At 54.1% G+C, this 13414-nt stretch overlaps 1 protein-coding gene across 3 annotated transcripts in view; it reads left to right on the plus strand.

Annotated features, from left to right (window-relative positions):
- The window catches only part of RPS6KA2 (ribosomal protein S6 kinase A2), a 326066-nt gene that overhangs the window by 160720 nt on the left and 151932 nt on the right, over nucleotides 1-13414 (plus strand). Inside the window, exon 1 of one of the 3 annotated variants that reach the window (XM_012776805.3) lies at nucleotides 9050-9346. The exons of the other annotated variants lie outside the window; for them this stretch is intronic. Within the exon in view, the coding sequence (XP_012632259.2) occupies nucleotides 9191-9346 (156 nt within the window). The 5' untranslated portion in view covers nucleotides 9050-9190. Of the gene's footprint in view, nucleotides 1-9049; nucleotides 9347-13414 lie in introns of those variants that run through there. 3 annotated transcript variants of the gene reach the window in all.

Genomic DNA, 13414 nt, shown 5'->3' on the forward strand with positions numbered 1-13414 from the left:
GGTTATGGCTGGATCCTGGCAAGAACTGGCGGGCCCAAGCTGTGCTGCTGAGGGACGGCAGGGTGGGAGAAGGGGAGACGTGGGGAACATCTAGGAAGCATAAGTGACAGATCCCAGCGACCAGAGACAGCGCTGTGAAGTGACAGAGCTGACGCTGGTCCCCACCTTCCGTTCCGGGCAGCGGGGCCAACGGTGGAGCTTTGCCTGAGCACAGGTGCATAAAGGGAACTTTCAGACGGAACTTCCAGAATTTGAGAGTCTACACTCTTCCCAGTCATTTCATCAATTTTCTGTAGGAAATCTAGCACTTTCACACATAACAACTCCGCTGCGCACTTTACAATCGACAAAGTTCGCCCACATATTGGCTTGCCTGCAGGCAGTTGCCATTTTTGTAGGTAAAAACCTCGTGAGAAAAGTATGAAGGTTTCTCCCTCCTCCTCCTCCCTCCTCATCCTATAAAGTGTGGTTTTTCAACCTCAGCACTATCAATATTTTTTTTAAATGGGCTTTATTCTTTAAGAGCGGCTCTAGCTTCACAGGTACGTTGAGCAGCAGGTACGGAGACCACCGACACTTTCGACGGGACGAGCCTTCGTGACGGGCCATCCTGCTCATGGCGGGATGCTCGTCCTGCCCTGGCTTCCACCGCTAGGCGCTGGTCGCCCCCGCCTCGTGTGACAGACGAAATGTCTCCAGAGGCTGCCAAACGTCACCCCCCATTGAGAATCACTGTCCTGGAGACTCGGGGAGTTTCAGCAAAGGGCAGGTCACATGATCTGAACGGCGGGCGGAAGCTTAGTTCGAGATACTTTGCTTTCCGATGTGCACCCCGTCCTGCGGTGCTGCTTACCACGGTGCACTTTCAGACCCGTCTTTCGGCTGTCTTCCGCGATCTCTGATTCCTTCTTTCACAAATGGCACGCTTACGCTCACTGTGTCTAATTTGCATCAAGTACTACAGCTCCTCGTTTCCGGAAGTATTTCGGTAACTTTTATATCTGCTTGCTCACTTTCATAGTCTCTTGGTCTTCATTCACATTCTCATTTCTTGCTTTTGTTTCCTTACGCTTACTAGATTTGACTATTTTATACTCTGCAGCCGGTAGCTCCAGCAGCCGAAGTCGTCACGGGTCTGATGGGCGGGCAGGGGCCTTGCTGGCTCTGCGTGTGCCCGCAGACCCCGTGTCGTGCTGGAGGGCTCCTGCTCCCGGGAGCTGTGCTGAGGGGAGTCTTTGAATCCTGGTTTTAATGCAGGTTCCTCTAGCAGGGGGCCTCAGACTTTTTAAACAGGGGGCCAGTTCACGGTCCCTCAGACTGTTGGGGGGCCGGACTATAGTTTAAAAAAAAAACTATGAACAAATTCCTATGCACACTTGCACATACCTTATTTTGAAGCAAAAAATCAAACGGGCAAAAACAGCCGCGTGTGGCCCGCGGGCCGTAGTTTGAGGACGCCTGCTCTAGAGGCATTTGTAATGGTTTCCGCCAGGCTCCTGGGCTAACAGCAGCTCAAGACGGCTTTACATCCTCAGCCTGAGTTTTGCTGTCGAATCCATGGGGAGTGAACTGAGACCCTGGACCTGGGTAAGGGCTGGCCGTGCCCCCAAATTCTCGGCGGTTATTTCTCACCCTTTCCGTCCCTCTGTTTAGCGCCAATGCTCAGCACGATTCCTCATCCACGGGTTGTGTATTCAGTCCATTGCAGGCCACGTGCAGAGCCCTCTGACTCCCGCTTTGGGTGGGTGGGCTGCATCCTCAGGGCTGTCCTGGCTGTGAACACGGGGGTCACGTGTGCAAACCCGGACATCCTCCTCCTCCTCGCTCACCACATCCAGGTGTTCCGGGTGTGAACAACCGTGGCTTGCGGTTGGGTCAAAACACATTCCAACGTTTGCCAAACGTCCCTTCTCCGTGGGAGGACCCTGCGGCTTTCCACAGCTGTTCCTCCCACTCTTGGACAACTGACAGCCCACGTTTACCTGAAGTTTTAAAAATGCTCGACTGGAATTTTCAGTGCCCAGGATCTGCCGGTTCGGACTTTTCCCCCGTGCCTGGCTACAGTCCCCTTCTGTCTGCAGCCCACACAGGCAGGAGAAGCCCCTGTCCTCCCACGCCCTCCCGGGTGCCCACTGCCCCCAGCCAGCTGGCCACTTAGATTTGATGATGGCCGTGCTGGCTGCTCTGTGTGGAACGGCTGTGGGCGGGCACCTTGGCAGGTGACGCTCTGGTCTGGGCCGGGATGGTGGCTTGTCCTGGGGCTGGGCACAGGTGAGTGGCAGACAGACTCCAGACACCTTGCCTGCATGTGCCCAGGTGGTGCACACAGCACCCCCTGCCACAGCCTCCAGGGCGCCTCCTCCTCCCCAGGTGCAGACTCCCTAGGGCTCTACTGCGACCTGCACCCTCTGCTGCCCCAGGCCCGCCCGCCCTTGTGCCGCAGCACCAGCTCCCTGGCCTTCCCGCCCGCGCTCCCTTCTCTGGGAACCCCGCTCCCGTCCGGTTTACCCGGCTCGCTCTAACTGCTCCTCGGGTGGGAGGCAGATGCCACTTCCTGCCGCACAGCTGGACAAAAGCCCTTCTCAGGCCGCCCACAGGGCTCTCCTCTTCCCCTCCAAAGCCCGTTGTGAGGGGGTGTAAATGCCCCTGGCTTGTCTGTGCCGCCCAGGTGACCGCAGCGTCCACCAGAGCAGGTGTCCCCACTCTTTTAATGGCTCCTTTGTTAAGTTCAGGACAGACGGCACTCTCTGTGCCCACACCTGAGCCCATGCTCTGATCAGGACGGGCCAGGGTCTCTCACCCCAGGCCCTTTGCACAAGACAGTCCTTCCTCCCTCATCTCCACGTCGCCTGGTTTGAAGAGCCATCCCTTACGAGTCCCTCCAGGTGGGCTGGGAGCGCGATTTGTCTTCCCTTAAAGTGTGTCACTTTCCACTAAGTCGTAGTGCATTTGTGTGTCTGATCACTCTTCACCGCCTGCGATTGTCTCAAAGGAGGACACGGCGCTGTGCAGAGAGAGACCATTAAGTGCAGCACACATGCAAGAATTCAGATGAGTAATTCTGTCCTATGATTATAACTGTAATTACAATTTTGTAGCGTTTTCTACTACAGCATTTTACAAATATTATGGCTACTTAAATAATCTTTATCTTTAAATAATTTTAATAAAAATTTGGATTTAATAATTAGATTTATATTTATAGACTAACCAACTGAGTGAATAATTAGGAGTGCTTTGCTCAGTATATCGGTTGAGAGTCTTTCACCTGCAAATAACAGAGAACACAGCTCAATAAAGAGATTAGTTATTTTTCCATAGAAATAAGCCTCCAAGAGGTTTGGCTTCAGGGTTAGTTAATGCAGTAACTGACCAGTGTTACCATTGATCCGGTGTTACCCGTTTCCTGCTGTGCCATGCCTAGCATGACAGCTGCATGCCTCATGGGCCCAAGATAGCTGCACCAGCTCTGACATCACGTCCTCACACATTAGCACCCACAGATGGCAGGAGAGATTCACTCCTCTATTCTGCCTCAGTTTCCCTCCTCACTCTGGGAACACAGCCATCTCTCCTTAGATGTATTTCACATTGATATTGGGTCCAGCATTGTCTTTCTTGGCTCTCACAGAAACTTTTCAATTCGTGCCTGGTCCTACCTGACTCTGCCGTTCAAGTGGCATGGTCCTTCCCTCCTTCCCCGGCACTCGGTGAACTCCCTGCTGTCCTGTTGGCCTTTTTCTGCGGGTCAAGCTCCTTCTCAGCCTCTTGGTCTTTGTGTCTCTTACTTTCACTCCGCTGTCGCCGTGGATTTCTGTGTGTCCTTCCTCATTCATTCTTCACATTTTTCAGCTTCATAGAGGTGTAATTGTGAAAAACAATAGCACAAACTTAAGGCATGCAATGTGGCGTTTTGATATCGCTGTACCTCGTGTAAAGAGTCCCACAGTCAGGCTAATTAACATACCCTTCACCTCACATAGCTGCCTTTCGACACCCATGAAATATGCCAAAGACGGAGGACAAGGGCCGCGCGATCTCGCTTACATGTGGCGCCCACAGGCATCACACCAGGAGCCTAACAGGGAGCAGGGGGTAGTCGCCGCGGCTGGGGATGGGGGAGACAGGGGAAGATGCTGCTCAAGGGTTTCGGTTACGAGAGTGTTTCAGTTGTGGGATGAGTAAGTCCTCAAGTCTGGTGTAGCACGTGGCGGCTGCAGTTAGCACTGTGTTTCCCCTAAAATAAGCCCTAGCAGGATTTCTAAGCATTTGCCCAACGTAAGCCCTAGTGACGGGCGTGGCTACGCAGCGCAGCTGCATGACCCACGCATTTCTTCGCGGAGCGGTAACGGTGACGAGCAGCCCTTCTCATCTGCCCCATTGTGACAGCTACTATCCCACAGGTGACCGGAAAGGTGCGGGCAGGCCCGCCAACAAGGTCGGCTCCCCTGTCAGGTCCCGGCCAATGGTTCTAAAGGAAATAGAGTCGCAAGAAATTCAGGATGGGATTCGGGGTTTGGAGAGTGATGTTCCAGCAGAAGACGACTTCACTCTATTTGAATAAATGTAGATGGTTGTACCGTACTTAAAAACAAAAACAAAAACAAAACACATCCCCTGAAAATAAGCCCTAGGGTGTCTTCTTGAGGAAAAACAAATATAAGACCCTGCCTTATTTTGGGGGAAACACAGTGATAAGGCACGTGGCCTGGAAACTGCCACGAGAGCAGAGCCGCCCATCCCCAGCCATCTCTGGATTTCGATCTCTTGCGTGTCAGTGTGGGGTCTGATTTGGGTCCTTTCGAGGCATTTGCACCCACGCTGGTGACACAGCCGTGCCGGGGGAAGCCGTCTGCGGGGCCTGTTTGCCGCTCTTCATTCTCTGCATCCGTCACCTCCGCTGTATCCTTTGTTCTGCCGTGTGCTTCATCACCTCCCAGATTTCACTCTGTCTCAAAAGCAGACAGGTGTCGTTGAGGTCCGGCCCTGCCTTCCCACTGTTTGGGACTCAGCACTCCCAACTGCCCTGCTGACGCCAGGCCTGGGCGTGCCTGCAGAGAGGGGCAGCCGTGTTCCAGAAAGTTACCCGATCAGCATCCCTAAGTTCTGGTTTCACAATGGGCTTTATAGAGTTTTATATCTAATGTTTTGAAGGCTATTTAGTCATCGAGACTTTCTTACTAAATTGTAAATATGCTCGAAGATGTTAAACTGTTAATCTTAGGGGACAGGTGCCATGAAAATTGGGACCCCAATGTGGAAGGGAGACCTGAGATGGGCACCCTACGGGTGCAGGCCAGGAGCGTCCCCGGGAGCCAGAGGCAAACCGGACCCGTTTTGACTCTTGCCCAAGGCTCGGGAGGCCCCTCCTGAGAGCTCAAAGCCCTTTGCTGACACCCGTTGTTCTGAGCACGCCCCGGCCCGACATTCCCAGCCTTGTGTACCGTCTAGGACGGCTTCTAGACCATCTTCCCCAGCAAGGACTAGGTCCTACCTTCAAGAACCTTCAAAATAATAAACATTTCAAGCACACGGGGACCCATAACCCAAGGAAAAGACATCTGTAGGCTCTGTAGGCTCAGGAACTACAGACAGAAAATGTGCTAAGTCCATTTCCAGCACGGGAAGTCGTTCCCACGTGCTCAGCCCCGAGTGAGGCTGCCTCCTCGCACCGCTGTGGTCAGCGGAGCCCTTGATTGCTGGCCCTGCGGAAGAGCTTGAGTTTTTGCCTTTCCAGAGGGTCAGCGCCAGGTGACCTGAGTGGGGTTTTGCACCACGTGGTGGATTCAGCCACCTCGGGGCCCAGCAACATATGGGGTTTTGGTCCTCCTAATGAAGACAGAATTTTTTTCTCTGTTTCTAAGACATAAAAAGGTTAGCTGAACTGTAATTTAGCATTTCATTGGAAATAGAGTAAATGAGTTTCAGAAGCTTAAAAGTTTCGGTCACATGTGGGACGGTTTGGACAGGACCAGGTACTGGACTAAGTAGGAGCTCTTGGATCCCACTCCTGGGCCACTTCTGCCGTGTGCCCTGAGGACGTGGCACCTTGTGGCACCTTCCCAACATGCAGAGAGCACTCGGACCCTGCCCAAAAGCTGCACCCGCCCCAGGGGGGAGGGGTGGGGGGAGAGATGGATGCCTTCCTCACAGCCTGCCTGCCTTCGTCTGCCTGGAAACTCATCCCCTCGTCTCCTATTCCCCGGGGGGTCCAGACCTAAGGCCACGTCCTCCTTGACTTCTCTAATTAGAAACCTCTCATTTACCTCTGTTCACAGGTAGCACTGTCTTACACATTTCGTTCATGTTACACAAAAAACGCCATCAGATCTGTTTACTTGCCTTCTCTTCCATGGGACTGTGAACTTCTTGAGCTGTAACCGTTTTGTGTCCCTAAAGCCAACCAGCGTGCCAGGTGCTGCAGGCGCTCAGCATCACTAGCTGAGCTGCACGGAGCACAGGCTGGCATCTGGTACGCCCTTGGAAGCAAGCAGCAGTAGCCACGGAATCCTGTTCCAAATTTACTGTGCTTAAGTCAGAGACAAACTTGAGCTACTCAGACATCTACCAACCTCTTTATCTTCTCTGCAACCCTCTCCCACTCCATCACCTGGGCGTCAGTCTTTATTGCGTCCACATTTTCTTTTCTGGCATTTGCTAAGGGTCATTTGGACCCAGGTCAAAGTGGGGCCCCGACACTGACCCCAGATTTGGTGGCCTGGAGGATTTCATTATCTAAGCACAAGAAGTAGTGTTAAGTCATTGCTGGGGATTTTGGTATACCTGTATCTTACCAGGACAAAACAAAAGCAAACAGACTTGTTTGCTAGACTTGTTCTAGCAATGAGTTCCACAATTGAAATCTAGAAGCTTTTCTTTTCTTTTTTCTTTTTTTGCCTTTGAGATTTTCAAGTTTATTGCACTCACATTAGGGGGATCACGAATGTTCCATGAGACATTCCTTTCCAATTCTGTCCGACCAGATCAGAATAGTCTTGTTGGTAAAACACAAGTGTTGACTTAGGCCTGCCCCAGGTGTGCGCCCTGAACAGGATGCCCACGAGTTGGGACAGTCGTCACACTGTGCTCCTTCCTGTCTGCCCCCCCCCCCCCCCCCGTCCTCCCCAGGGCCCGGGACCGGTGTGAGGTCTGCCCGCTGCTTCCTGTGCCAGAGTGGCAACATGGCAGGGTCCAGACTGTGTCTGCTGAGAGCCAGGAGGCCTGGCGGCCGCAGCAGGGACACAAAACAATAAAAAGCTGGTTCTGAGAGGACAGGCAGTGGCCCTCCCAGCACAGCCTGCAAGAGAAGCCAGGAACCGGTTTTGATGGGGCATTCATCTTGCACATCTTGAGAAGCAGCAAAAAAGGATGTTTGGTTTCCTTGTGGGTTCCTGAACTTCTGTTGTTTTTCATTTCACGTGGTACTTAAAAAAATGTTCATTATAGATCCTTTAATATGTGACATGAAAATCAGTTGCATTTTTTAAATCCACAAAGCAGATCTTGCCTAAGCTTCACAGTAACCTAGTGAGGGAGGTGAGGCCGGTTTTCTTCATATGTTCATCTTAGAGATGAGCAGGGGGAACACAGTGAGAGTGCACCCAAGTTCACCAAGCAAGGAAGAGGCCGCGCCAGTCTCTGATAATAAACTCCGCCTGTTCCCACCATGGAGCAGCATCATTAAAAGGCTGGTCAGGGACCCAGAGCACATCTGACCTCACCTCCACCTGCACACAGCAGGAGCGTACAAATTCTTATTTGGGGACATCCTGACCTCTGTACCCACTTTAGCAAAAACAGCGTGTCACAAGGATTAATGAAACATTTGAATCAGCAGAGGGAATAAAAGGACATGTGGATTTTTGCGATTTGCAATGCCAAAGAGCAAATCTCCTCAACACTGCACAAATGTTTTTGGTTTTCCCAGGAGGTGACGGCAGTAGTCTGTCAATGAACTTGGTTTTTTTTTTTTTTTTTCCTGTTTTTAAATGTAAACTCAAGACGTGGATATTGCATAAGAGGAAAACAGGGGCAGGCTACAGTCAGGAGCTCACAGGTCTGGGGCTGCCTACAGTCCTCTGATGACCATTTCTAGAAAAAAAGTGCTTCCTTTTGAGGCAAATCCCATGCAGTCCTGGGCCAGCGGCTGGCCCCCAGAGCCCTGTCCGGAAACCCAGGGCGCCCTGGGCCTGGACATCCGCTGCGCAGGCCCCATAAGGCAGTCACCTGTGCAGGTGGCCTTCTCCACGGGGCCAGGGGCACGGGCAGCCGATGTGGGTCTGTGTCCTCCGAGCGCCCGGAAGGAGGCCGCCAGGGCGCCGGCCGCGGGCGGGGTGGCTCCGAGGGCCCGGCCGCGCCTGGGGGCGCGGGGCGCGCTGTGCAGCTCTGATGTCAGCTCCCTTTTCCACGAGTGTTTGCTCGTTAACCACGAAGGTTTTGTTCTCTAGGCACCGCTGCCCGGCTAGAAAGGAGCCCAGCAGGGCCAGAGGCGCAGGGCAGGCCCCTGCCGCAGGCGCGGCTAGCAGCAGCCTCGGCGCGGGCCGGGTGGGAGCGGTCGGGGCCGGGCTCATTAGGCATGCGACGGCCGCCGGCGCTGATTGGCGGTTGCGATGGCGAGGGGCGGGGCCGGGGCGGGGCCGCACGGAGAACGGACCTCGCAGGACAGAGTGGGAGCAGGAGGAGGGGCGAGCACCGAGGGCCGCAGGGCGGCGGGCGCTGATTGGAGGTAGTGGCGGGGGCGGGGCGCTAGTGGGTGGGGCGGAGGGCGCTGATTGGCAGAGGAGGTGGTGGGGTGGGCGGGGATGGGCGGGGCGACGAGCGCCGATTGGCGGCAGAGACGGGGCGGGGTGGGGCTGCCCGGAGCTGGTACTCATGTGGGCGGGCGAGGAGGAGGAGGGGGGAGAAGCTGGCTCCAGGGGCGGCGGAGCGGCGAGCGGTGATTGGCGCCAGCGGCCGTGGGCGGGGCAGGGAGGCGCCCGCCGGTTGGCGGGCGCGGCGGGGGCGTGGCGGGGCGTGGCGGGGCGGGGCCGCGGCGCCCGGGCGGGGGCGGGGCGGAGGGAGCGCCTGGGGCCCGGCGCCGTGGCCGCGCCGCCTGCCCTTTGTGCCCGCAGCCCGCGCCCCGCGCCCATGGCCGCCGCGCAGGGCTCGCCGGCCGCACGCGCCCGCCCGCCGCCCTGAGCCCGCGCCGGGGATGCGCCGGGGATGCGCGTGCCCGGGCCTGCGGCTGCTGCGGGCTGGGCGCGGGGCGATGGACTTGAGCATGAAGAAGTTCGCCGTGCGCAGGTTCTTCTCCGTGTACCTGCGCAAGAAGTCGCGCTCCAAGAGCTCCAGCCTCAGCCGGCTCGAGGTGAGTGGCCGGGCCGCCGCGCCCTGGCGGGAGTCGGCGGAGGGTGCTGCGAGTGCCCGCGCCCCGCCTCGCGGTCGCCCGGCTGCGACCCGGGCACCCAAGTCAGCGGGGCAGAGTTACCCGAGAGCTGCTCCTGTTTCCCGAGAGCCGAACAGAAATGCTGCCCGCGTTGTCGTCGGGACTCGGTCACGACTGGACGGTCCGTGGGAGCCGTTCTGCCTGCCCCGAGGACTTGCTGTCCCGTTTGCGGGTGCCCCGGGCTGCACGGGTGTGGGCGGGCTCCCTGCGCACACCTGGGTGCTGGGGCGGGGAGGCAGTTCCGTCTGCACGGCCGGACCGCGCTCGGAGTGGGGCGCACGGAGTGGGGCGCATGGAGTGGGGCGCTCCGGAGTGGGGCGCACGGAGTGGGGCGCACGGAGTCGGGCACAGGGAGCGGGGAGCTCGGCGCCCGCACCTCCAAAGCCCGGGGTAGCAGCGCCGCCCCCCGCGCCCCCCGCCGCAGGTATCCATCAGGCTCACGTCGGCAGTGCCCAGGCGGGCGGGGGCTGCCTTGTCAGGCGGGGCCTCGGTGTGTTCGAAGTCTCAGTGTAGAACTGACAAAAGAGGAGGAAAGGCAGCCGCACAGCCAGTGCTCCGGCCCGTGTGACAGGGCGCTCATCGGCGAAGCGCCTGATGCAATGTCCCCGCGGCTCGGCAACCCAGGGGACTCGGAAAAGCCTGTCCTTTCAGCCTGCCCTTCTCCGTGGCGTCTTAGGGTTTCCAGAAGTCATCTGTGGATGGTTGCTGTCTTTTTTTATTGGAACCATCAAATCTTACTGTCTTAATCCCGGTGTCCAAATCACGTTGTTGAATCTAGAGATGACAAACCCATGAAACGTGTCTCAGTGAAAAAGAGATGTTCTGACGGAGGGTGCCGATGGGGCCTGGAGATTTCCTCCGGTGGGGCTTGGTTGGTTTGTTTCAACTGGAGCGGTCTCACATATGTCATCTTGGGTTTCTTTGTCCCGGCTGCCGTGACCTGGACACGCGCATGGATTCTGTGACTACTAAGACATCTTTGAGCAAAGCTCAGGGGAAGACAATAGAGCAGCGGAGAGGTACCTGCTTAAAAAGTTTCAGTCGGTGGCATGGCCAAATCAGAATTGGAAGTCCTAGGTGGGATCTCTGTGGCTGGCTCCAGGCTGGACCCTGACGGTAAAATGTGTGTTTTAAACGAATGAAGCTATGAATCCAGTCATGGAGGAGGGCTTGCGTTCAGCCTAACACCGAGAGAAATGAAGTGTAAGTTCAGGGAGACACATCGCCCTCCCCGAGGCACCCGGACTTTACAAATCTGAGGTTGACAAGGGCAGAAACCCAGAACGGTATGTTCCTTCATCCCAAATATGTTCATATCGTCTTATCTCACCGCCTCCCGCGGTTTATTAGACAGCTCCTTGTCTCCTTTCATTTGCTGCCCTTGCCAAGAAGAGGCACACATGTGGGCAAGCTCCGGGCTTGTTCAGGAAGAGAAGCTCTAGGTGCTGGCCGACCCGTGGGAGTTCGGGAGTGCCGTGTAGGACACTGTCACCTCCGGGGTGAGGGTTCAGCAAAGACAGTGGAGGTGTCTCCAACAAAACTCCGTGGGAAGCAGGCGGGGGTGGGGCTCAGAATGAGGTTTCCTGGATGTGAAAACAAAATTTCTAGAAAACACCCCTAAACCATCGGATTTGCATGAGGTCAAACAGACCAAAAAGAAATGTCATCTCTCAGCAAGTGGTCAGTGAGCACTTGCTGTGTGCCGGATCCCGTGCAGGGGTGCGGAGGGCAGGGCCGGTGAAGGTGGTCCACGCCGGCACAGTGCCCTCTGTTCTTTACAAACGCACTCACCAGCTTTCAGTCACTTGATGCTGGTGAAAATCCGGGGAGCATGTTTTACTATTTTCATCCTATTACTAAGGGGAAATACTCTGAGAAATGGAGGGTCTTGTTAAAAGCTTACCGAGAATTCATTCTGCAAAGGCCTATGGAGAAGCCGCCCTGGGTTCTGGCTTCCTTGGGCACCGCTCATCCGAAAGATACAACACATGGAAGTCCTGGCCTCATAGCGCGTCCACCTGGCAGGGAATCTACTAAGTGCTTTGCTCTGTGTTCGTCCCCAGCTACCGTCCCATATTTCCTGGGGAAGCCTGTCCGTTTTGTACAGTCACAGCCCTTCACAGGCCAAGAGACTGTCATCAAAAAATGCAGAACTTAGCCGGGGAGGTCTGTCAGTAGAGTGAGGTTGAGAGAGAGAGAGGGCATAAAGCACTGAGCTCAGGTGTGAATTTCCTCTGTGGGTACAAATGAAAGAGAGAACTCGTTTTATAAAAAGAAACCTTTTAAAACTGTTTCCGTGAAATGTATATTTTGTGATATACACAAAGACTTTGAAAAATTTTGTTATTTTGAAATTGACCCCGGATGACATAAACAGGAAATTAACAGGAGTAACTTTGAGTTTAAAACAGTATCATCTTTATTAAAAGGCTGTCAGGGAGAGACTCAGACCTAATGTTTTCACACTTGCTTTTAAAATTAATTTTACGTCTAGAACCCAACATTTGGTAAACGCTAAGTGATGGAGAAGCCGGTTATTGAGTTACATATAGAAGCAGTTTGTGAGTTATAGCTTAAAATGAAATTCACTCAAATATCTTGTCCTGTAACAACATGGAACCAAGTGAGATGGCCACGTAATTGACTCTCGGCAACTATGATTTCGGGAGTTCCTAAAGGGAAACTGGGTATCTTGCATGGACTCCAGTGGGCATGCCCTAGAAAGATGTCAGGCCCGTGCAACCCTCATCTGGAAGAGAGCTGTGATTTCAGGGCATTGATAACATTGCCCAAGAGCACAGCACCTGCTGGAAGGGGCGGCCATCTCCTCATTCAACAGCGTATTTTACAAATGAGGAAAGGTGGCCATGGAGGCAAAAGGATGTACCTGTGCTCAGAACCTAAAATGTTTTAAAGGAAGGTCTTACTGTGAGAGCAGGTGCTGCCTGTTATTGATTCTGCCAGTCCACAGTGTAAGGCTGTGGGTGGTCACCATGCATTAGATGAGGCATAATGGGAGGGGGCTTATTGTTTTATTTATTTATTTATTTATTTATTTATTTATTTATTTATTTATTTATTTGAGACAGAGTCTCACTCTGTTGTGGGCTAGAGTGCCGGGGCATCAGCCTAGCTCACAGCAACCTCAAACTCCTGGGCTCAAGCAATCCTCCTGCCTCAGCCTCCCGAATAGCTGGGACTACAGGCATGCGCCACCATGCCCAGCTAATTTTTTCTATATATTTTTAGTTGGCCAATTAATTTCTTTCTATTTATAGTAGAGACGGGATCTCACTCTTGCTCAGGCTGGTTTTGAACTCCTGACCTTGAGCGATCTGTCTGCCTCGGCCTCCCAGAGTGCTAAGATTACAGGCATGAGCCACTGTGCCAGGCCTGTTGTTCTAATTTTTAAAAGAAAATTACTCTGGGACATTTTGGAATGTGCTCCATAACGTAAAATTATTCTAAAAAAACTTTCCTGAAAGTTAGAAAATTCCAGGTGAATTTGATCAGTGGCACTTGTTTGAATTCTCACTTCCTTTCCTTAGCAAGGCAGTTAACCTCTTTAAACCTCCTTTTTCTTCACTGTAAAGTAGAAATGATAATAGTTTCTACCTCATAGGGTTAATGGGAGGATTAATGAACAAACCATATGTAAAGGCTCAACTTGGAGCCCGGATGATAAAAATCGCTCAATAGTTGTTAGCGGTTGATATTTCCTGGGGACTGATGTTTTTCCTGTTGTTCATCGCCTACCAGTTCTGGCTGGGCACGAGAGTGCCCTGCGCTGCAGCACTCACGGCTGTGTTATCTCAGCCGGAAACCCTCGGCCTGGTAGCAGGTAGTCCCGGTGCCCTTCCCGAGCACCACGGGGAAGAGAAGGCCGGAGGCCAGCGCTCCCGGGATGCGTGCCTAGCTGTTTCACGCGACAGGGCTGGTCCTGTTGACTAAGCTGAGCTACCCTCGTCTGTCTGGGACAGGGATGTCATC

Source organism: Microcebus murinus, chromosome 5 (assembly GCF_040939455.1).
Source record: "Microcebus murinus isolate Inina chromosome 5, M.murinus_Inina_mat1.0, whole genome shotgun sequence".
Lineage (NCBI taxonomy): Eukaryota > Metazoa > Chordata > Mammalia > Primates > Cheirogaleidae > Microcebus > Microcebus murinus.